The 23,939-nt window shown below is 40.9% G+C and overlaps 1 protein-coding gene across 2 annotated transcripts in view; it reads right to left on the bottom strand.

Annotated features, from left to right (window-relative positions):
• Nucleotides 1-23,461, bottom strand: part of gzf1 (GDNF-inducible zinc finger protein 1) — a 30,612-nt gene extending 7,151 nt beyond the window's left edge. The window contains exons 1-7 of one of the 2 annotated variants that reach the window (XM_067989416.1): nt 23,228-23,461; nt 19,626-19,662; nt 18,016-18,131; nt 14,642-16,096; nt 13,325-13,419; nt 6,601-6,768; nt 5,548-5,705 (exon numbers count right to left, since the gene is read on the bottom strand). In XM_067989416.1, coding sequence (XP_067845517.1) covers nt 5,548-5,705; nt 6,601-6,768; nt 13,325-13,419; nt 14,642-16,074 — 1,854 coding nt within the window. In that variant the 5' untranslated portion in view covers nt 16,075-16,096; nt 18,016-18,131; nt 19,626-19,662; nt 23,228-23,461. The remainder of the gene's footprint in view (nt 1-5,547; nt 5,706-6,600; nt 6,769-13,324; nt 13,420-14,641; nt 16,097-18,015; nt 18,132-19,625; nt 19,663-23,227) is intronic. The other variant, XM_067989417.1, reaches the window with a different exon arrangement.
• Nucleotides 23,462-23,939: the final 478 nt, after the last annotated feature.

Here is a 23,939-nt window from a genome sequence, read left to right as displayed (position 1 = left end):
ACCTGCAACAAGAGACAACTACTGTGCGACGTCACAGGTGAGGCAGGAGAGTTCGAGAGGTGAGCACAGTATAAAAGGGGAGACCTAGAGCGGGAGGAGAGTCTGAGAGTCTAAGGCAAGTCATGGCAGCATACCTCGCACCCGTGATATGCTCCTCCTGCACTATGTGGGAAGTCATGGACACTACCAGTGTCCCTGGCGACCATGTGTGCAGGAAGTGTGTCCAGCTGCAGATACTGGCTAACCGTCTTTCGGAGCTGGAGCTGCGGGTGGACTCACTGTGGAGCATCCGCGATGCTGAGACTATCGTGGATAGCACATTCAGTGAGGTGGTCACGCTGCAGGTAAAGATTACGCAGGCAGAAAGGAAATGGGTGACCGCCAGGCAGAGTAAAAGGACTAGGCAGGTAGAGCAGGAGTCCCCTGGGGCCATCTCCCTCTCAAACAGATATTCTGCTTTAGATACTGTTGGGGGAGATAGCTTATCAGGGGAATGCAGCAAGAGCCAGGTTCGGGGCACCACGGGTGGCTCTGCTGCACAGGAGGGGAGGAAGAAGAGTGGCAGGGCTATAGTGATAGGATTCAATTGTAAGGGGAACAGATAGGCGTTTCTGCGGCCGCAAACGTGACTCCAGGATGGTATGTTGCCTCCCTGGTGCTAGGGTCAAGGATGTCACGGAGCGGCTTCAGGGCATTCTGGAGGGGGAGGGTGAACAGCCAGTAGTCGTGGTCCATATTGGTACCAACGACATAGGTAAAAAAAAGGGATGAGGTCCTGCAAGGCGAATTTAAGGAGTTAGGAGATAAATTAAAAAGCAGGACTTCAAAAGGTAGTGATCTCAGGATTACTACCGGTGCCACGTGCTAGTGAGTATAGGAACAGGAGAATAGACAGGATGAATGCGTGGCTGCAGGGATGGTGTAGGAGGGAGGGATTTAGATTCCTGGGACATTGGGACCGGTTCTGGGGAAGGTGGGACCTGTACAAGCGTGACGGGTTACACCCGAGCAAGACCGGGACCAATGTCCTCGCGGGGTGTTTGCTAGTGCTGTTGGGGAAGGTTTAAATTAGAGTGGCAGGGGGATGGGAACCTGAGCGGGGAGTCAGAAGGGAATAAAATTGAGAGCAGCAAGAGAGGGGAAGACCCAGGGGAAATCTACAATACAAATAGTACAAACAGTTGTTCAAGAACAAGTGAAAGGGAAAAGCGTAGAGCAGCGGAAAGAAAGTGTACTTTAGGCACAACAGAAAAAATAAAAACTAGAAGGCGTAAGGCGATTAACCCAGCATCAAAGCTAGCAGGGGGTTGGGAACCTGAGCAGGGAGACAGAGGAAAGCGTGTCAGGAAGGGACAGAAGGTATGGAGTAAAAGGTAAAGTGTTAAAAAAGGAAAAAGCAGGAACTAAGTGTCACAAAACATATTTGAAAGTTCTTTATCTGAATGCACGTAGCATTCGTAACAAAATGGACGAGTTAACGGCACAAATAACTACATATGGGTATGATCTTGTGGCCATTACAGAAACATGGCTGCAGGGTGACAACGACTGGGAATTAAATATGCCAGGGTATATAACAATCAGGAAGGACAGGCAGGAAGGAAGGGAAGGGGAGGTGGGGTGGCTATGTTAATAAAGGAAGGAATCACTGTAATACAGAGAAATGATATTGGGACAAAGGATCAGGATAATGAAACAGTTTGGGTAGAGATAAGGAATAATAAGGGGAAAAAAACACTAGTGGGCGTAGTATATAGGCCTCCTAATAGTTGCAACTCTGCTGGAAGAAGTATTAATCAGGAAATAGTCGGGGCATGTAATAAGGGAACAGCTATAATTATGGGGGATTTTAACTATCATATTGACTGGACAAATCAAATTGGGCAGGGCAGCCTTGAGGAAGAGTTTATTGAGTGTATTAGGGATGGATTTCTTGAGCAGTATGTAACTGATCCTACAAGGGGGCAAGCAACCTTGGACCTGGTCCTGTGTAATGAGCCAGGATTAATTAATAATGCCCTTGGAATGAGTGACCATAACATGGTTACATTCCATATCCAATTAGAGGGTGAGAAGGTTGGTTCTCAAACAAGCGTACTGAGCTTGAATAAAGGAGACTATGATGGTATGAGAGCGGAATTGATTAAAGTGGACTGGGAAAATAGATTAAAGGGTAAGACGGTACCATGAACAGTGGTGTTCATTCATGGAGTTATTTTACAACTTTCAAAAAATATATATTCCACTGAGGAAAAAAGGGTGTAAAAGAAATGACAGCCATCCGTGGCTAAGTAAAGAAATTAAGGACAGTATCTGACTAAAAACAAGGACATATAAGGTAGCCAAACTTAGTGGGAGGATAGAAGATTGGGAAGTCTTCAAAAGACAGCAAAAAGTAACTCAAGGATTGATTAAGAAAGGGAAGATTATGAAAATAAATTAGCAAAAAATATAAAAACAGATAGCAAGAGTTTCTATAGTTATATAAAAAGAAAAAGGGTGGCTAAGGCAAACGTAGGTCCCTTAGAGGATGAGACCGGGAAATTAATGGTGGGAAACATGGAAATGGCAAAAATGCCGAGGGTCTTGAGGGAAGTGGCAGTAGGGATTGTGGATGCTTTGGTAATAATTTTGCAAAATTCTCTGGACTCGGCAAAAGTCCCGGCAGATTGGAAAACTGCTAATGTAACACCCTTATTTAAAAAGGGTAGTAGGCAGAAGGCTGGAAATTATAGACCAGTTAGCCTAACATCTGTGGTGGGTAAAATTTTGGAATCTATTATTAAGGAGACAGTAGCGGAACATTTGGATAAACATAATTTAATAGGACAAAGTCAGCATGGCTTTACGAAGGGGAAGTCATGTCTGACAAATTTGCTTGAGTTGAGGACATAATGTACAGGGTGGATAAAGGGGAACCAGTGGACATAGTGTACTTAGACTTCCAGAAGGCATTCGACAAGGTGCCACATAAAAGATTATTGCTCAAGATAAAGAATCACTGGATTGGGGGTAATATTCTGGCATGGGTGGAGGATTGGTTATCTAACAGGAAGCAGAGAGTTGGGATGAATGGTTCATTCTCGGACTGGCAACCAGTAGCCAGTGGTGTTCCGCAGGGGTCGGTGCTGGGTCCCCAACTCTTTACAATCTATATTAACGATTTGGAGGAGGGGACCGAGTGTATCAAAGTTTGCAGATGATACAAAGATGGGAGGGAAAGTGGAGAGTGAGGAGGACATAAAAAACCTACAAGGGGATAGACGGGCTGGGTGAGTGGGCGAAAATTTGGCAAATGCAATACAATATTGGAAAATGTGAGGTTATACACTTTGGCAGGAAAAATCGGAGAGCAATTTATTATCTCAATGGCGAGAAACTGGAAAGTACTGCAGTACAAAGGGATCTGGGGGTCCTAGTGCAAGAAGATCAAAAAGTTAGTTTGCAGGTGCAGCAGGTGATCAAGAAGGCCAACGGAATGTTGGCTTTTATTGCTCGGGGAATAGAATATAAAAACAGGGAGGTATTGCTGCAGTTATATAAGGTATTGGTGAGACCGCACCTGGAATACTGCATACAGTTTTGGTGTCCATACTTCAGAAAAGACATACTTGCTCTCGAGGCAGTACAAAGAAGGTTCACTCGGTTAATCCCGGGGATGAGGGGGCGGACATATGAGGAGAGGTTGAGTAGATTGGGACTCTACTCATTGGAGTTCAGAAGAATGAGAGGCGATCTTATTGAAACATATAAGATTGTGAAGGGGCTTGATCGGGTGGATGCGGTAAGGATGTTCCCAAGGATGGGTGAAACTAGAACGAGGGGGCATAATCTTAGGATAAGGGGCTGCTCTTTCGGAACTGAGATGAGGAGAAACTTCTTCACTCAGAGGGTGGTAGGTCTGTGGAATTTGCTGCCCCAGGAAGCTGTGGAAGCTACATCATTAAATAAATTTAAAACAGAAATCGACAGTTTCCTAGAAGTAAAGGGAATTAGGGGTTACGGGGAGCGGACAGGAAATTGGACATGAATTTAGATTTGAGGTTAGGATCAGATCAGCCATGATCTTATTGAATGGCGGAGCAGGCTCAAGGGGCCGATTGGCCTACTCCTGCTCCTATTTCTTATGTTCTTATCTAGGGAAGGACCAGCTGATGTAGTAACCAGCTGGTGATATAGCAGGCACTCACTTTGATTCTGCACCTCAGTGCTTTGTTTGAGACTCTAATAATAAACAATGCCAGCGAGCAGAGTGTTTGCCAGCTGTAAGACCAACTGTTACATTAAGCTACTGGAAACTTCGATCCATGTTAGATTGACGGAGAGACAGAACACTACAATTTAAAATAAACTTATTCAAATGAAAATGTCGGCGAGGAAAGAAACTGATGGGAAAGTTTTGCAGTCAGATGCAAATCGCAGGACTCAGTACAGCACACTTGCCGTAATTAAAGCAGAAAACTTCACAATTCAGAACCACTGCTTGAATACAGAAAAATGTTGTGCCAATGTTTTTTTAATAAAGAAACTTCAATTATAAATAAAACAGAAACTGTAGTACCATTATATTACTAGGAAAGATTGCTTTGGTTAACAGTAAAGACTAGAACTAAAGGTTTTTGTCTTTATGTTTTAAATAATGTTCGAAGGTTTTTTAATTTTACATTTCAAACGACTAGTTAAAAAATAAATGAATACAATTCCCACTTCTTTCTATGCACGAACGTGCCTCTCCTTGTTTCTCTTATATCTTTTCTTGCTTCATTTTCTTCTTATAGCGTCCAGCTTTATGTCAACATCAATTTCCTCAACACAAATAATTAATACTAGCTGATTTCCAGTGGCATTATTTCTGGGGAGTGAACACAATGGGATCCGTCCAACATTGGCAGTGCAGATAACTGGTAGTGACGGTACATATATGCAGAGGGGTCCAAGGCTGCATGGGTGCACAAGTCCAAAATGTGGGAAGGGCAAAAATCATACATGTGGATATCGAAATAGCAGCACTGAATGGCACAGATTCACCCTGTTGTCAAGGCCAAAGAGAAGAACAACCTCTTGGGGAATGGAGCAACAGACAAGTTTACATAGACAATTTCCATTATAAATGTGGACACAGGAATTTATAACGGAAAAGTACACAGGAAGTGCGCACAGACACAAAATTTTAAATATAGATAGTGAGAGAGATCACACAAGAAATTTTAAGGTACATATTTGTACACTGGCACTTTTGCAATTCAGAGTGAGTCTGTTGGGTTATTGCATTTATCAGTGTTTGTAATCTGACTGTGTAAGGCTGATTGTTTTGGGCAAAGAATGGGGCTATGACATGGCAGATATGATTGCAATTACATTAGGAAATGGGAGCACACAACTGCAGGTATGTTAGAATCCACTTTGCTTCACGAAGACTCTAATGTCACTTGCAAACCAGATTACTCTGGAAACAGGAAAGTGCTTGTCTGCAAATGGTACTTTAAACAGAGCCTTAGAGAGAGAACATTACACAAATGCATTATGCGGAATAATTCAGTTACTCACTGAAGCATGTCTTCTGAGCGTAGATTTATCAGTAAAGGTCCTCCCACATGCACTGCACATAAAAGGTTTCTCTCCTGAATGTATGCGATAGTGGCGTTGCAGAGCATTCAGCTGTGTGAACTGTTTGCCGCACTGGTCACAGCAATAGGGCCTCTCACCTGAAAAAGACACGTTATATTACTGGATGCTAAAACAGAACACTGTACTTGCCTCAGCATTTCAAAGCTTCAAACATTTCATCCACGGGCTTTTAGCAATATGCTAGCAGCATTCTAATGTTCAAATAAAAATTCTGAATTATGTACCCAGGTGGCTGTTTTAGTATTTTCACACTCTTCCCTCAGAGAGTAGCGTGAAGTAGTGGAAGGATTTGTAGGCTGATTAACGGTCTGATAGGCCGTGATGTGAACACTCCTCCCATGGCCAATACACCCAGGTGATGGTCACCTATAACTTCAGAACTATACATCCAGTGCCATTGTTTTTTCCCTCCTCCTGTCTTAAGTTACTGGCCACTCACACCAAAAGCCCTTTGGTAACTCATCGAAGTAGCTATTTTCCATGTTTGAGGTTGACAGTGAGTGGCACAAAAGACATTACAGTTGAGACAGATCTATTGTAAAACATACACACTGTTCCAGCAGGGATTATAATTAACAGGCAAAGATTCTTGATACATACTCTCCAGCAGAGAAAATTATTTCAACATTCAGTTTAGTAAATTAATGTTATAAAGATAACTAACACCAGTAACAGAATTACGTTTGGACATTAAGAACCATTCTTCCCATCAAAAGTTAGGTATTTCTTTCCCTATGAAAAGCTTTGAATCCTTGATTTGAACTATGTAAAGCTTTGAATCCTTGATTTGTGATGCCATTTGTTTTAAGACAGCTGCTCCAGGCTTCTGCTAATTTTTGTATCTTTAGAAAATCTGTATTAAAGCAAGTTCAGGTTAGTACTTGGCTCTTAAGTAAACACCGAAATGAAGCACATTATTTGTCTTATTGAACTTTCATAATGAATGAAAGTTAGAACAAAATCATATCACACCTGTGTGAACTCTAAGGTGTTGGTGAAGAGAATTTCTCTGTGCGAAAGCTCGATAGCAGATTTCACATACAAATGGCTTTGATCCAGTGTGGATTCTATTGTGATGTTTTAGATACTCCTTTGAAGCAAAACTCTTGCCACATGTTTCACACATAAAGGGTCTTTCACCTGAAAAAAAAAAGTCAAATTAATACAACTGCATGAAATATCTTGAAAATCTGGATGTTAGTGATCATGAACAGTAGTGACTGTTCTATATATAACAAGGTACATCAATAGTGATAAAAAGAAAAACTGAAAATGCTGAAATTCCAAAATAAAAACTGAAAACACTGGAAATACAGGTCGGACAGCATCTGAAAGAGAAAGATAGGTTAACTTAACCAGTAATGGCATGACCTGCTGTAACCAACCCACACACGTGGATCAACAGAACTGAGATAGAACAAAAAATGATAATGGGCTCTAGTCTATTACTATTGTAGACCAAAGAGCATTGTGGAGGATGTGTTCTATTTATGGTTTTTTTTCTATTCTGTCAAAGCTGTTTGATTTTGACAGTCCCATGCAAATATTGCTTAAATTCTACAAATGTGCAGAAAGCTTTTATTTCATTAGATTCCAAACATCTGAATAAGATTAAATATCAGTGTTGAGAAGCTCCAGATAAAGATAAGTTACAGAATCAAATTGTTCTTAAGGAACATTTTCCCCCAATCCCTGGGGGATGCCGTATATAAACTCTAAGGTTGAGGGCTCAGTGATCTTACCGTGCAAATTATGCTTCTGCCCACATGTGGTTTACAAACAACTGATGTTCCAATGGTATGGTTTGTGCATGCTGCAGTTTAGAAGCTGATGCACAGAAACAAAAGCTCAACCTGCAGAGTTTGATTCCAGCCACTCCATGAAAGGTCACAAAATCATAAAAAAGGAAATCAAATGGATTGTAATAGTGACATTCCAGTAAAATATATATAACAATATACTGCCATATAATATGTCAACATAAATAATTAATACAGCATGCAAGTCATTTTATCACTCCCTAGTGTGCAGATTTTCCTGTAAAAGTCTAAAAGACTGGTTTCTTCAATAACTTATATTCTATAGCACCTTTCAGGTTGCGCAATATCTTAGGAAACTCAACATTGAGAAAGAGGGCACCAAGCAGGGACATGAGGAATTAAGGAGGGACTGGAAGCAGGGTTGAAATGATAGGTTTGTAGGAGGATTTGAAAGAAGTGGGATGGTTAAATGGTTTAGAAAGAGGGTTCCAGAGGGCTGGGATGTAGTGACCGAAGGACTGACCACTAATGGTAGAACAGGCAGAATGGACAAGCAGTAAACCAGAGTTGGAAGAGCGAAGGGTATGTTGAGATCACTCAGGGAGGAAGAGGCCATGGTGAGATGCAAGATTAAAACGAGGAGTGTGAAATCATCACACTTGGGGGAACAAAGAGCCAGTGGAGCTTAGCAAGGACGGGGATATTGAGAGTGGGTGATCTAATACACAGAGGATATAGGTTACAGAGTTTTAGATTAATTGGAGTTTGAGATAGATGGAGGAGGGGAGGCTAGTGATGAGAGCATTTGAGAAATTAATCTTTGATGAAAGCATAGGCTAGTGTTTCAATGATGCAGGAAGTGAGGTAAGGGAATACGATGTTTGGTGCTGATTATATCGTTGCATCATCCTCATGATATATGTCACCAAGTGTCCCCCTGTCCTATGCAATCCCTTCAATATCGCTTACTTCCAACCTACCTTCCTTTCTCCTTAAAAGTTTGCTTATGTTCACCCTACCCCCTAGAAAAGTGATCTCTCTCACTGTTCCAACTAGCACCCTTCTGGCTGGTCAAGATTGCAATTTGAGGCTTATCTTGTGGATTTTTGATCAGAACTTTAAAATCTTATTTGACTTTAAAGAAAATAATTTCTAATATACTATTTTCTACAATATCCAGATTTTACGGCTGCTTTTCCAATTTCATGAAGGCACCCAATTAACCGGATTCTGCACCTAGTGCTCCCAGGCTCTACCAATGATACTCTTCTAACTAACCCGAGAGCACAAAAGGCTGCCACAGTAGCCTTCCTCTTCTGGGGAACAGGACAGGACAATCACAAGCTCACTGTGGGAAATTACAGGCATGAACCAATGTCCTACCATTTCATGGCAGAATATGTTGGGAATGCCACCAGTTAAAAATTAAGACCTAGACATGTATTGGTTTTACATAAAATGTTGCTATTGATTAAATAGCTCTTTTACCACGATCGAATGGTCAGTAGCATTAAGATTTTAAGCAACAATAAATGGAAAGTTCAAAATGTAAGCCCAATATGTGCACTGAAACCACTGGAGGTCTATAAAAAAGTAAGGGTGATAATTTGATATTCTGATAATTTGTTTAAGTCTGTTATTAAGAAAATGTCAGTGACATTTCAGTTGAGTTTTAATCAAATCACCATGTACCATATTATGAAAGCCTACAGATATTCTATCCAGTGTCGTAGATGCTCACAAGTAGTTCCTGAAGTGTGATATAACCATTTGAAAAACATGCAAATGATGAAACAATCAGCAGTGGTCATACTGCGGTCCTTTTCAGAATCCTACATATGCCATTGGTGGTAAAAAGAAAACCACATACGATGGAAAGCTAAAATAAAAACTTGAATATTTTAGACAGGCACAGCAGGTTCATCAGCATCTGGAAGAACATGTTAACATTTCGAATATAAGAACTGCACTCAAAACGTTAACCTATCTTTTTCTGTGGATGCTGATCAACCAGCTGTGCTATTCCATCATTTTCTGTTTTTACATGTCTGACTCCAATAGTCTGCTGTTTTCTCTTTGGATATGTAGTAGCTTCATCCATCAATATTTCTTCGCAACATGGTTGACTGGAACTTGCATCAGTTTGTGTGTGAGAGACTTTTTTTCTAAACTGCATGAACAAACTTGCTTTCATTTAACACCTTATTACATCTCTTGGGAATATTCCAAAGCACATCACATTCAATGAATTACAATGTAATGATCCTTCCTAGGTAGGTAAATATGGAAAAACTCCCTGCATTTCAAACAGCGTCATGGAGCTTTAATGTTCACCTAAACAGGCAGACAAAGCGGCAGGACAACGTCTTATCTGAAGTACAGTACCTGGTGAACTGCAGCAGTCTTTCAGAACTGCACTGAAGTGTAAGTCCATATTGTATACACAAGTCCTGGAGTAGGACTTGAATTTTCAAACTTTTGACTAGAGACAAAAGACAGAGATGAGGAGAAATTTCTTCTCTCAGAGGGTTGTGAACCTTTGGAATTCTTTGCCACAAAGAGCAGTGTAGGCGGAGTCATTGAATATACTCACGGCTGAGTTAGACAAATTTTTGATCAGCAAGGGAGTCAAAGGATATGGGGAACAGGCGGGAAAGTGGAGTTGAGGCCAAAATCAGATCAGCCAAGATCTCATTGAATGGCGGAGCAGGCTCGAAGGGACAAATGGCCTACTCGTGCTCCTAACTCTTACGTTCTTAAAAGTGTTACCAGCTCAGCCAAGCTGGTACTTGCAATTACACTGCATAAAACAGAATAGATCAGAAAACATTTGAGTGCTGAATTTGCTGATATTAGCTAGGGCAATAGCTGGAGCATTAAAATTACCCCCAGGATCCCCGAGCTGGAAAAATTAGCCCGGGTGCCTGGCTGTTCAATAATACCTGCTGGAAAGTACATGTATACAAATGTCAGCTGAGGACAGAATACGGCTTGATTCTAATGCCCTTTATGGTAAAACTCATTGCCTTGCTCTCAAAAGGAAGAATGGTCAATTGGGGAAGCTACCAGAGGGCCACTGGCACTGCAGAATTGTATCCCAGCCTTCAGGAGGACAGGAAAAAACTGGGGTTAGCAAAAACATTTCAGTTAGAAACAGAACATTTTAACCTCTAGAATTTCAGCCATAAGAATACTATAAGAAAATTCAAGTCATGACAGGTTAATTGGAAGCACTTTTCCACAAAACTTACATACTCTTTTTTTTAATAAGTGAACTTTGGAATGTTGTAGGGCAACACGAAAACATGAGTGATTCTGCATTCCAGGCAGTAAAGGACCCTCAAAATTCTTTAGACATCTTTTAATATTTTGCCATTGCGTTGATGTATTCCATGGGTTATGGTATATGACTGTTCATATTATTTCCTTTTTGGCATGTAGTTGCCACAATCCAATTTGATTTACTAATGTATAATTTTATGACCTCTTCAATGGAGTGGCCAGAATCAAACCCTTTTATAACCAGTTCAGCCTCGGTTCTTATGCATCCATTTCCAAGTCATCAAATGCACAAACTATACATGCCATGCCACTAAACACTGGGCATTGACATAAGCATAATTCATAACATTGACCAATCGGCTGCAATTTCCACCCTCCCCACCCAAAGAACAGGCCAAAATAATTAATTTTCCAGAAAAGTCTGGCTCTATCATTCATTTCTATTAAGTGCTTCTCCTGACACTTGAGCTTGCATAAACACTCAGAAATTTTAATGGAATACTAGCAGCTCCCAAATTTCTGAACATTTCTACAACTACCCAGAAAAGCAGCAGCTACAGTTACGTTTCACAGTTTGTTATTTAGACACAAGCACCCTTGTCTCTTTTGGGATTTTTGCAAACCCTAAAAAAAAATTGTGGCGATGCCGGTGATGGACTGGGGTGAACAAATGTAAGGAATCTTACAACACCAGGTTATAGTTATATTTTAAAATAAAATTGTTGGACTATAACCTGGTGTTGTAAGATTCCTAAAAAAAATTGTTTCAGGGGCTCCTCTGTGGCTTTACCAGTTTATCATGCGAGAAGCTGAGCCATACAAGATGAGGAAAGTCCCAAGCTTAATCTTCAGTTTGTACTGATTTACTTGATCTCAGGTAGCGCAGCAGCGGGGTGAGGTATGGGGAGGAAAACTGGCCAAGGTCCTGCTTCTGACTGCTATCCCAGTGACCTCTACTGAAAGTGTGGATGTGTGGACATTTGGGGTCGGCTGCTGTGCACTCCCGAGGTAAAATAGCTTGTGGACATTCACTGTTAAGACACTGACGTGAATAATGTGTACTGTAGTAAGTAGGAGAGGGTAGTGACAACTAGGGAACCACACCTCAGCAAGGATTCAACGCTTTCAAGGAAGGAGAGCTGGTGAGAAAATTAGTGAGAAAATAAAGTTAAAGATGGTTACATCTGTATAAATGTAATTTAAGGAACAGCCGTACTATACTTTCTTGTGGAAAAACAGCCGTACTTTGGTGGGAAGAATAGAAAAGCAGAATATTTTTTAAAAGGTGAGACATTAAGAAATGTTGGTAGTCAGAAGGATTTGGGTGTCCTTGTACACAAATCACAGAAAGTTAACATCTAGGTACAGCAAGCAATTAGGAAGGCAAATTGTATGTTAGCCTTTATTGCAAGGAGGTTGGAATATAAGAGTAAGAAAGTCTTGCTGCAATTATATAGGACTCTGGTGAGACCACACCTGGAGTACGGTGTACAGTTTTGGTCTCCTCACCTAAGGAAGGATATACTTGCCTGTGCAACAGAGGTTCACTAGATTAATTCCTGTGATGAGAGGGTTGTCCTATGAGGAGAGATTGAGTAAAATGGGCCTATATTCTCTGGAGTTTAGAAGAATGAGAGGTGATCTCATTGAAATGTATAAAATTCTTAGAGGGCTTGATAGGGTAGAGGCTGTTTCCCCTGGCTGGAGAGTCTAGAACCAGGGGTCACAGTCTCAAGATAAGGGGTTGGCCATTTAGGATGGAGATGAGGAAAAGAGTCTTCACTCAAAGGGTTGTGAATCTTTGGAATTCTCTACCCCAGAGGGCTGTGGATGTTCAGTCATTGAGTGTATTCAAGACTGAGATCGATAGATTTTTGAAAAGGGAACCAAGGGATATGGGGATATGGCGGGAAAGTGGAGTTGAGATAGAAGATCAGTCATGATCTTATTGAATGGCGGAGCAGGCTTGAGGGGCCGTATGGCCTATTCCTGCTCCTATTTCTTATATTCTTATGTTTCTCATTAAAGTTTGTTTCTTATGGCATTTAGTTTTACATTAACACAAATATTTTTCAGCATCTGCACAAGATTGTCAAAACAACCAATAACTTTTCCACAGCCTGATTTAATACTGCAAAATGCAACAGAGTGTTTAGACAGACCTTTGCAAGGTTATATTTTCATTCCATTTCCACTAACATTGCCATACTCTTAAGAAATGTACTCAATATCTCTAGTGTCTTGGGCCCTTCCCTTTCAAAGGTCAAGCTACTCATGAGCTACTGGTATTGATACAGCATTCCACCTGCCATTGTTGGTCGGGTTAAGGCCATTCTAGAGACAGATCAACAGTCTCATATTGTCATTATCTTCCTCTACACACTCCTTTCAATGATCCTCATGAATCTTTTATTCTTTATTATTACTTTTTGTTTTGCTTCAATTTTCCCCCCTTTTTCAAACATGTTGCCACTTGCTGTGGCACAGTTCCAAGGGTACCAGCTGTTTTAATTACTGTAGCTAATTCCAAATATTTGCAAATAAGCTACAAGATGTGGATTAATCACAACTCTTGATTTACATTGTACATCTTGCTTCAGGATGTACTGCAGTTATACAAAAAGTTCTCAGAAAAATGTAAAATCAATTTTTACCTGTATGAGATCTCTTGTGATATATCAACATATGATTCTGTGTGAACCTGGCACCACATTCATCACAGGCAAATGGCTTTTCACCAGTATGCACCCTTGAGAGTGAGTGCAAGAGGGAGAAAGAGAAAAAAGTCTTGATATACTACTATGGTCCACAAATATTCTAAGTATTTAAAGATAAAACTACAAACACTGTACATTAAATTTCAAATGAACTAGATTGAATTATAAATTGCAAAAGGCTTTTCTAATGCTGCATGCATAATAGTTACTACTCAGGACTTCAAAACATCCAGTGACAGTTAGCTGTCGTTTACTTTTCTAATACTGAAATTAGGTTGTGCACTAGTAACTCTTTGTGAAGGATTCTCAATTTTCAAATGGGAATCCACAGCTATTTTATTTTTCTCTTTTTATTGGAAAATGACTAAATGGGTTGATGTCAATTATGGTGACTGTTTTACAACTATCAGTCTAAAAAAAAATCAAATGATAAAACCCATATGAACTAAGTCTTTCCCTGGCTACTTCCCCAATCCCATTAACCACACAGAAAGGGTCAGACAAGAAAGCAGCATGCCCCTACACCACTATCCGCTGGAATTCTCTCCTAAAACAACTTTGTCTTGCTACTTTCCTCTCTGCCTTCAAAAGTCTCCTTAAGCCCCTCCCTCTATGATGTGCTTTGGGTCTTTTCCCTCACGGCTTTGCCTTTGATATTATTTTATGGGAGGAACGTAATATAAATGTAAGTCGCCATCATTGCTGGTTTGTATCTGGCTGCTAGGTTTCAGAAAGTAACCAGGATCTACTTGCCCTTCAATTTTCTGTTCTTCCCTGGGGAAAACATTGGGTCTACAGTACAGAACTTCATCAATGCCCTGGGATTGGGATTGGCAACGTTGGAACTGTAGACATAAAGTTGTATCTTATCACGTGCGTGTTAAAGTGCACTTCCATTTTACTTTGATTAATAAATCATCTTTTTTTCAGTCCGAGGTAGAGAGAAACGAGAGTTCTATGAAACATATACGTTCAAAGAACAGAAAGCACAGCTCTCTATAAAAAATTTTATCATCAAGAACAAATGCTTTTATGTTTATTTTTATGTTGATTGATTACTCCTTCAACCTCACTCAGAGCTGCAAGCCACAAATATTTTGAACACAGTTCTGTAACTATTAGAAAGTTAGATTATATTACTGTAACAAGGGCAAGACAGACAGAACTTCTACACTTTCTCAGATCCAGGTAATAAAATGTGTACATAACTTAAGTGGTAAAAGTGTATACTATAGTTATACTGTACATTTGTACCTCAAGTGCACCTTCAGTGCAGATGGCTGAGAAAACTTGGCATGGCATTCTGTGCACTCATAAGGTTTATCTCCAGTGTGCGTCCTTTCATGCAGTCTCAAGGCAGTTTTGGAACTCAGTCCTTTACCACATTGCAAGCATAAATGGCGCTCTCCACCACCCTCATGAACCTGAAGATTATGCCGCTTCACGTCTTTTTTCCTTTTAAACTTTTTACCACAAAGTGAGCATGGGAAGCGGCGTTCTTCAACATGGACATGTCTTTGGTGGCTTTTTAAGTTGCACCGATTAGCAAATGTCTGGTTGCAAGTCTCACAGCGATAAATGATTTCCGGTGTAATACCATGATTCTGCTCTATGTGTTTCAAGTAGCTTTTCTCATACTGAAAATCTTTCTCACATTTGTCACACTTGAAGTTTCCACCTCTTCTCTTCTTTTCATTCTCATCAGGGGTCTTTTTAATGTCCTCATCCAATTCAAAATCACTATCATCGCTCTCTGCTTCTTCTTCCTCGTCTTCATCATCATCCCCCTCCATCAACTCATCATCTTCATCTGGCTCTTCAGCAATTTCTGTAGTTGTTTCCTTTTTGACTTGGTCTTCAATGTCTTGGTTATCTTCTACAGAGGTCAGTTTTCCTGATTCCTCTTCTAAATCTTGATCAACCTTCCCTTGCTCTCGAAGCTTACGTGTATATTTCTTTTTGGGGATTTCCAAAAAGACTTTTCGCCCTGCCAGCCTTCCACTGGCTCGTTTGGCCTTTACACTTAGAGGTTTCCCCATTTTCTTTTCTGACTTTTCCCATCCCTTCGTTTTGGTGGTTGCAGGCAATGCTTTAAAATCTCTCTCATGAACTTTCTCTTCATCTGAAACATCTTGGGCAGAGGATACTTTGCGATTGTGTGCCGTTGAAGAAATCGCTGATGTGTTCTGAGAAGAAACTGAAACAGACTCAATGTCTTGTTTACTGCCTTTAATTCCTTCTACTACTCCATGGGAATCAGCCAAATTGCCCAAGTCCATCAGAGCTGACTCAAGTATCTGCGTTTTTACCTGACTGCAGACTTCTGCCAGCTCCCTGCACTTCAATTTCTCTGCAATCTCCTGTAATCTTTGTACCCTCTCGGCCTCAACCTCCACTTTTGCAGTATATACAAAATCCAGAAAAGAGGCAAAGTCTGCTGTGTAAATGTCTTGCAAAGTAACAATAGTAATCTTCGTGTTCACCATTTCATTAAGGAATAGCTCCTTAAAGTAACTGCTGGCAGCAGCCAACACAGCTTTGTGAGCAACAAATTCCTCTCTGCTGCCCTGGTGTTCTATCTGCACAGTCACATCACAAAAGTAGCATAAGATGCGGAGTTTGTGCATCTCATCCAACAGGTTTTTAGGGGCTGCCTTTGACTCCAGTACAACTTGATTGCTTACCATCTTCCTTTATTTTGTTCAACCCCTGCAACATAAAAATTTACATAAAGTCAAGCTCAACAATGATGTTCATGGTTTGCATTACAAATTCTGAATTTAGATGGCAAATGATCATTATGAAAAATGGATCCAATAAATACCATTTTTTAAATGTTTTGGGAAAAAATTATTTAATGTTTGCATATTGTGCAACCTTTCTATTTTTGTAGATATGTTATATATGAATTATTACACATTGTATAAAGTGTTTAGTATAAGGTCACACAAGAAAAATGTATGTATCCTAAAACTTTGAAGTGTACATTAATATTTTATACTCTTTGTTTCTTTAGATTCTCCTAATTTCATTTAACTGCCAGTCTATCTTGTTTTTAAAGAAAAGATACATACCTCCATATTTAGATCAATGTATTTGTTGGTTATGACATAATGAAAATGTATCTTATATAAAATTAGCTCACTATCAGTAGAACAGTAGCACACACATGGGTTAAGACCATTCAAACAACAAAGAGCATTATTGTTAATCCATTACCAATGAACGTGATACTCTATTTGTTCAACAAGGAGATTAATTTAGAACTAGACCGATTAACAAGACTACACTTCTCAATATTACAGGCGCAATTTATCATATTGCCCCCATGACTTAATTTATTCATTCTCATGGAATAATGTAGGATAATAGTTACAAGGTAGTAATTCAATCAAGAAATTCTAAAAAGACGTCAGACACCAATGGGGTGAAGTACAATGCTATTTATGAAAATCAGCACAAGTTGACAATTGAACTATTGTCTTAAGTTCCCAGACAGCTATTTCTTATTCTTCCTAACATATAGTACACAGGTCAGTTTTTTTTTAAAAATGGGCTTTTTGACCATTTTTAGGCTTCAGGCAAATTGAACGAGGAACCAGTTTCTACACGCATTTCTCCACCAGCTGATTCAACCTCTCCGTTACCTGTGTGTTATCAGACTGCTTGTCCAACAGTCAGTCTTGGATGAGCTGCAATTTCCTCCAATTAAACATCGGGCAGTCCGAAGCAATTGTATTCGGCCTCTGCCTCAAACTCTGTACACTTGCCACCGATTCCATCATCCTCCCCAGCCACTAACGCAGGTTGAACCAGACTATTTGCAACCTTCGCATCCTATTCAACTCCAATTTTAGCTTCCGACACTGTTACAAAGAGTGCCTACATCCATCTCCGTAACATAACTCGCCTCAGCCATGCTGCTGCTGAAACCATCTATGCAGTTCTCACTTCCAGACTTGACTATTCCAAAGCTCTCCTGGTTGGCAACCGTCCTGCATAAATTTCAGCTCATCCAAAACTCTGCTGCCCATAATCCTATCCGGCTCCAAATTACACTCACCCAACACCATTGTCCTTGCTGACCTACTTTGGCTTCCGGTTCTCAAACACCTCCAATTTTACATTTTCATCCTTGTGTTTACAATCCCGTCACAGCCTTGCCCCTCCCTATCCCTGTAACTTCCTCCAGACAACCCCACCCCTGCAACAGAGCTCTGTTATTCGGACACTGGCCTCGTGCATCCTCCCCTCCCTATGCCTCATCATTAGTTGTGTGTCTTCAGCCATTAGGCCCTATGCTCTGGAATTTCCTCCCTAAACCGCTCCACCTCTCTCTCCTCCTTTAAGACCCTCCTTAAAACCCATGGCTTTCACCAAGCTGTTGGTCACCTCCCCTATTATTTCCTTCTTAGGCTTGACATCCATTTTTGTCTGATTAAACTTCTTTGCAGCATCTTGGGATGTTTTTCTATGTAAAAGGCACTATATAAACGCAAGTTGCTGTTGTTGATACAGTTGGCATGACATTAGCGAAAGAGTATTAAAGACTGTAGACCTGAAAGTCCAATCAATAATGTAGCTCAGAGTTTGTTTACACAGCAATAATGAAAATGATACACACTTACTGTGAGGTTTAATATGCCAGAGTCAATTTTGTCACGAATGTCAAGGTGATCTCCATTCTGTATTTGAGGTACAAATGCAAATCAAGTGCAGATTAAATTCTTGCGTAGTTTCCAACCTTAATAAGAACACAGTGTACTTGTTAATATAAGAGCAATTAGTAAAAGCCGCATTCACCCAATTCTGACCTTAGAAACATTGGTGTCATTTATGTGCTTATATTAAGGAAGCTATATAGTTTTTGTTGGGAGGGCATGTACCCTATTTATATGGATATTACCTTGTTTTCTCTCCAAGTTATTCTGCTTCTGCAGTTGCGTGGACTGGGAAGCAGTTTGTATTCAATATCTCTTAGTTGGCTGCTGGAAGAGTGAAAGTGTTCTTCAATGAACACCATCCCACCTGATTTATACTCCCTTTCCCATCTGTGAAATAAACTCAATAATGTACCACTATTTATTCGATATGCTTAATATTACCCAATCTCACATAAGAGCTCATACACTGCAGGGATCACAAGGAACAGTGGAACTTTGCAAAAGTTGGCATTTGAATACCACTAGTTGATAAAAAATACATTGTGTATTCCAAAAAAGATGCTTTATTCCAAACAAGGAACCTAGAAAATATTGCTCACATACTTATACCACTGAATAACTTCAAACTAATATCTGAATATTCATGCAAAATTTATTATCTGTCACATATAGTAATTAAAATTAGCTTTTGACTGATAACACAGAATATTTCTGCTGAGGTAAAGCCTCATCATCTTCAATCTTCCACAGTATCAATTTTCCTTTTCAGATTCTTGCTGTGAACAATAATCTATAATCAACAGCTGATTTGCAAATATTGCAGACCCATGTTTTTGTGGCTGTGGATGATTAACGTCACTGACTGATTGAATTGGGAATGGTGGCCATTGGGAAGATGGCACTTATGAGGACCTAACTTCAATATTAGCTCAGTGCTTCTGCATTTGACAAGAGAATGCAGACCTCACTGCCACATGGGAGTGATTGAAGCATATAGCATTGATGCATTTAAGGAGAGGCTTGAATGCATACATGAGAGAGAAGGGAATAGAGGATATGGGGGCAGTGTGAAAAGAGGTAGAGTGGGAGGTGGCTCGTATGGAGTATAAATATCGACATAGATCAGTTGGGCCGAATGGCCTGTTTTTGTGCTGTAGATTCTATGTAATAAATGTCATCCTGTTGGTAGCTGGAATGCAGCCACTTGATGCATTATTTTCATAGCCAGAAGTTTATAAAGAAAAATAAGCAAAGGCTCAAGAAGACTGGAGAGTAAGTAGACAGTATTTTCATCAGAAAAGCTGCACTGGTATTTTCTTTTGCAACTTTGTTGCTGTACACGTCAGACATTTAGTGATGGAAACTTGATAGCTTTAGAATTTGTTGATTAAAATCTGGGGAAATTTATGGCCAAGAAATTATATTCCTATGAAGAAAGTTGTTCTAATCTTTTAGGTGAATTTGCCCAATATTTTTGCTGCAAAATGTGATCATTTAGTAAACAGATCATAAATTTTCTTCCTAGCTACAGGAATAAATATATATTTTTGGAGGAGAAAGAACATAAAACACACCTCCACCAGGGACAAGCTGGTCCAGGAAATTCCATGTCTGCAATGTAACAGCGATGGTTAATGAATAACAGTATAATTTCACAACATGCTATTTTTTTCCCTTAAAGAACAACTTTGGTAACTGCTATAAAAGCATTTTTTGTTGTACGCTGTAAAGTGGAATATCATCAAACATGGTGCTTTTGTGATAGGTGTAGTCTAAGATGAATATTCCACAACCACGATGGTTGCTGTGCTGCTCAGGTGAGAGGAGTGTTATCTGTTGAAGGCAGCAGAGCAGTGTTTAATAGTACAGATGTGGGAATAAATTAACTATTCTGGAGTTTTGCCTGATTACTTTTGGAGATCTGGGAATATTTATACAGAACATCCCTCTTGAGAATACAGTGGAACGTCCATTATTCAGCAAATGGAGGGGATGCAAGTATGAATAATGGAAATTGGTGAAGAGCTCCAAATTTTGGTCTTACATGCATGGAACAGCAATTCCCTAGACACTGGAATGACAATAAGTACAAGCAACAAACTGAATTTAATTTTTCCTGGGGAGATGGTTAAATCAGATAGGAGGAAACTGGTGTTAACAGGCTGCGCAACGTCTTACACAAGACTTTGTCCCTCTAAAATTCTAGTGGATAACCAGGTGGACAAATAACTACACTGCCAAAAATTAAGTTTCCATTATGAGTGGAATAGATTCCATTGTAGGATAGATCATGCACAGTCTGTGGAAAGAGCAGGCTCGATGGGCTGATTGGCTTTCTCGTTCCATAATTTATTGTCAGCAACCTGGAACAGGTAGCAATAAAGTTGTGCTCGTCACAGCTAAGAAGATATTATGGTACCCATATGCACATTACTTTAACAGCAGCATTTAGCAATGTCCAGTTGCAGAAGCAGATTCAAATTGTTCAGTATAGTAAGGTCTAGGAACTCCTGCATTGAAAATTATTGATAGCGCATACTTGCAAATTTACTTTAACTGCACAATTGCCCCAAATACAACAGCTTGTTTGCAGAAAAGTTAAACTTATCAAAATAATTGTACCATGGAGTGCTTTTGTCAGCCCAGGTATCTCAATATTTTTAAATAGTGGAGGTTGGTAAGGTTGTAAATACTAAAATCATGGACATGTTAAGAGTAAAAGAAAATCTTAGCAAGAACATAAGAAATAGGAGCAGGCATAGGCCAAACGGCCCCTTGAGCCTGCTCGACCATTTAATACATTCATGGCTGATCTTCTACCTCAACTCCACTTTCCTGCCCTATCCCCATATCCCTTGATTCCCTTAGTGTCCAAATATCCATCGATCTCAGTCTTGAATCAGTTAACGACTGAGCATCAACAGCCCTCTGGGGTAGAGAATTCCAAAAACTCTCCGAGTGAAGAAATTTTTCCTCATCTCCATCCTAAATGGCCGACCCCTTATCCTAAAACTATGACTTCTAGTTCTAGACTCTCTAGCCAGGGGAAACAGTCTCTCAGCATCTACCCCATCAAGTCCTCTAAGAATTTTATACGTTTCAATGAAATCACCTCTCATTCTGAACGCCAGAGAATATAGGCCCATTCTACTCAATCTCTCCTCATAGGACAACCCTCTCATCCCAGGGATCAATCTAGTTAACCTGCGTTGCATCCCCTCTAAGGCAAGTATATCCTTCCTTAGGTAAGGGGACCAAAACCGAACACAGTACTCTAGGTGTGGCCTCACCAGAGCCTTATATAATTGCAGCAAGACCTCCTGATTTTTATACTCCAACCTCCTTGCAATAAAGGCTAACATACCATTTGCCTTCCTAATTGCTTGCTGTACCTGCATGTTAATTTTCTGTGATTCGTGTACAAGGACACCCAAATCCTTCTGACTACCAACATTTCTTAGTGTCTCACCTTTTAAAAAGTATTCTGCTTTTCTATTCTTCCTACCAAAGTGGATAATTTCACATTTCCCCACATTATACTCCATCTGCCACCTTCTCACGCACTCATTTAACCTATCTACATCTCTTTGTGTCCTCCTCACAGCCTACTTTCCCACCTAGCTTTGTATCAGCAGCAAACTTGGATACATTACATTCAGTCCCTTCATTTAAGTCAATGATACAGATTGTAAGCTGAGGCCCAAGCACTGATCCTTGCGGCACCCCACTAGTTACAGCTTGCCAACCCAAAAATGACCCGTTTATTCCTACACTCTGTTTTCTGTCCGTTAACCAATCCTCAATCCATGCTAATATATTACCCCCAGTCCCATGAACCACTTCATCGAATGCCTTTTGGAAATCCAAATATACTACATCCCCCTTATCTACCCTACTAGTTATACCCTCAAAAAACTCTAATAGATTTATCAAAGACAATTTCCCTTTCATAAAACCGTGTTGACTCTGCTTAATCATATCATGATTTTCTAAGTGCCCTGTTGCTACATCCTTAATAGATTCTAGAATTTTTCCTACTACTTATATCAGGCTAACTGGCCTACAGTTCACTGTTTTCTCTCTTCCTCCTTTTTTGATTAGTGGTGCTACATTTACTACCTTTCAATCCATGGGGATCATTCTAGAATCCAGGCAATTCTGGAAGTTCAAAACCAGTGCATCCACCATCTCTGCAGCCACCTCTTTTAAAATCCTAGAATGTAGGCCATCAGGTCCAGGGGATTTGTTGGCTTTTAGTCCCATTCATTTCTCCAGTACTTTTTCTTTACTAATCTTAATTGCTTTAAGTTTCTCACTCTTTCCGGTATTTTTTTTGTGTCTTCTACTTTGAAGACAGCTACAAAATATTTGTTTAACATCTCTGCCATTTCCTTATACCCCATTATAGTTTCACCTGCCTCTAAGAGACCCAATTTACTTTCGCTAATCTCTCCCTTTTTACATACTTGTAGAAGCTCTTACAATCTGTTTTTGTATTTCTTACTAGTTTGCACTCATTCATTTTCTCCCCCTATCAATTTCTTGGTCATCCTTTGATGATTTCTAAAAGCCCTCCCAATCCTTAGGCTTACTACTCTTTTTGGCAACATTGTAAGGTTCTTCTTGAATCTAATACTATCCTTAACTTCTCTAGTTAGTCACAGTTGGATCACTTTAACTACGTTAAAGGCGCTTTATAAATGCAAAGTTGTTGTATGTTCGTATGCAAAATTGTGGTAATATTACGGCTAACGGCGTTATGTGAGGAAATTCAAGGGGTTTCCATGTGCTCCAAATTACCTGCCCTGGAAATGCTGTTCGACATGGCTCTGTGACCTCTCCACTCAACCCCATCTCTGGTGGGTGTGTCCCTCCCCGGGACCACCCTGTGCTGCCCCCCCCCCCACCACCACATCCCTCAGCCCTTCTCCCTCTCCACCCCACCCCACCCCCCCCCCCCGTTGTCCGGGACACAGCTTCCTCCTCCCTCCTCCTCCGTCCCTCAGCGGCTGTCAGTATCAGCCGGGCCGGCTGCACACGCTCCCGCCCCGAGCGGGAAGCCTTGACTGAGCCCGGCCCTAACGCGGTTCCCCGTCCCCACCCACCCCCCGCCCGTCCGTCCGTCCGTCCGTCCCGCGGCAGCGGCTCCGAGCAACGACTCTTCCCAGTAACTTACCTGAATCCGGGGGGCGGGGGAAAGGGGGCTCGGCTTCAACCCGGCCTGTGCGGCTCAAGCGAGGCGGGAGGGCGGGGGGGTTGTATTTTTTTTGGAAGCCGGGCTGGCTGTGGGTCGCCAGGGGGGAGGCGGGGGCGGCGCGGCGGCTCCGGCCGTCACTCGAATCCCGAGTTCCGCGCGCACTCGGCCCAGAAACCAAAACAGACAAACGGCCGCGGCTCGCGCTCCCGTCCCCTGACGTGACACCCGCGCGCGGGGGGGTGACGTAACGTAACACGCACGCGCAAGGGATCGACCCCCCCTCTCTCTCTCTCTCTCTGTCGCCACCGGGGATACGCATGCGCGATGGAAGGGCGGTCCAATCTAGTCCGTTCTGGAGCGCAAAGGGTGAAGGAATGAGGGGGGGATGGGTGGACATGTTTCTAATGTCTGTTAAAGAGATGAAGCAACAGTGCATTAAAAGTGATTTACTCCTGGGCTTAATATATTACATGATTAATACATAATCATATGAGCTAGCACAGGCTGGATGGGTGGAATGGCCTCCTTCTCTGCTGTAATGATTCTATGAATGGCTCGGTGTCAAATTTTGTTCGATAACGCTCCTGCGAAGCGCCCTGGAACGTTTTACATCGTTAAAGGCGCTAAATAAATGAAAGTTGTTGAATGCACTTTTAATTAACAAAATTCCTTAACGCAGTGCGGCCTTTCT

The sequence above is a fragment of the Heptranchias perlo genome, chromosome 8 (assembly GCF_035084215.1).
Source record: "Heptranchias perlo isolate sHepPer1 chromosome 8, sHepPer1.hap1, whole genome shotgun sequence".
Taxonomy (NCBI): Eukaryota; Metazoa; Chordata; class Chondrichthyes; order Hexanchiformes; family Hexanchidae; genus Heptranchias; species Heptranchias perlo.
Note: the sequence above shows the minus strand (reverse complement) of the source record. Positions and strands in the feature narration are given on the sequence as shown.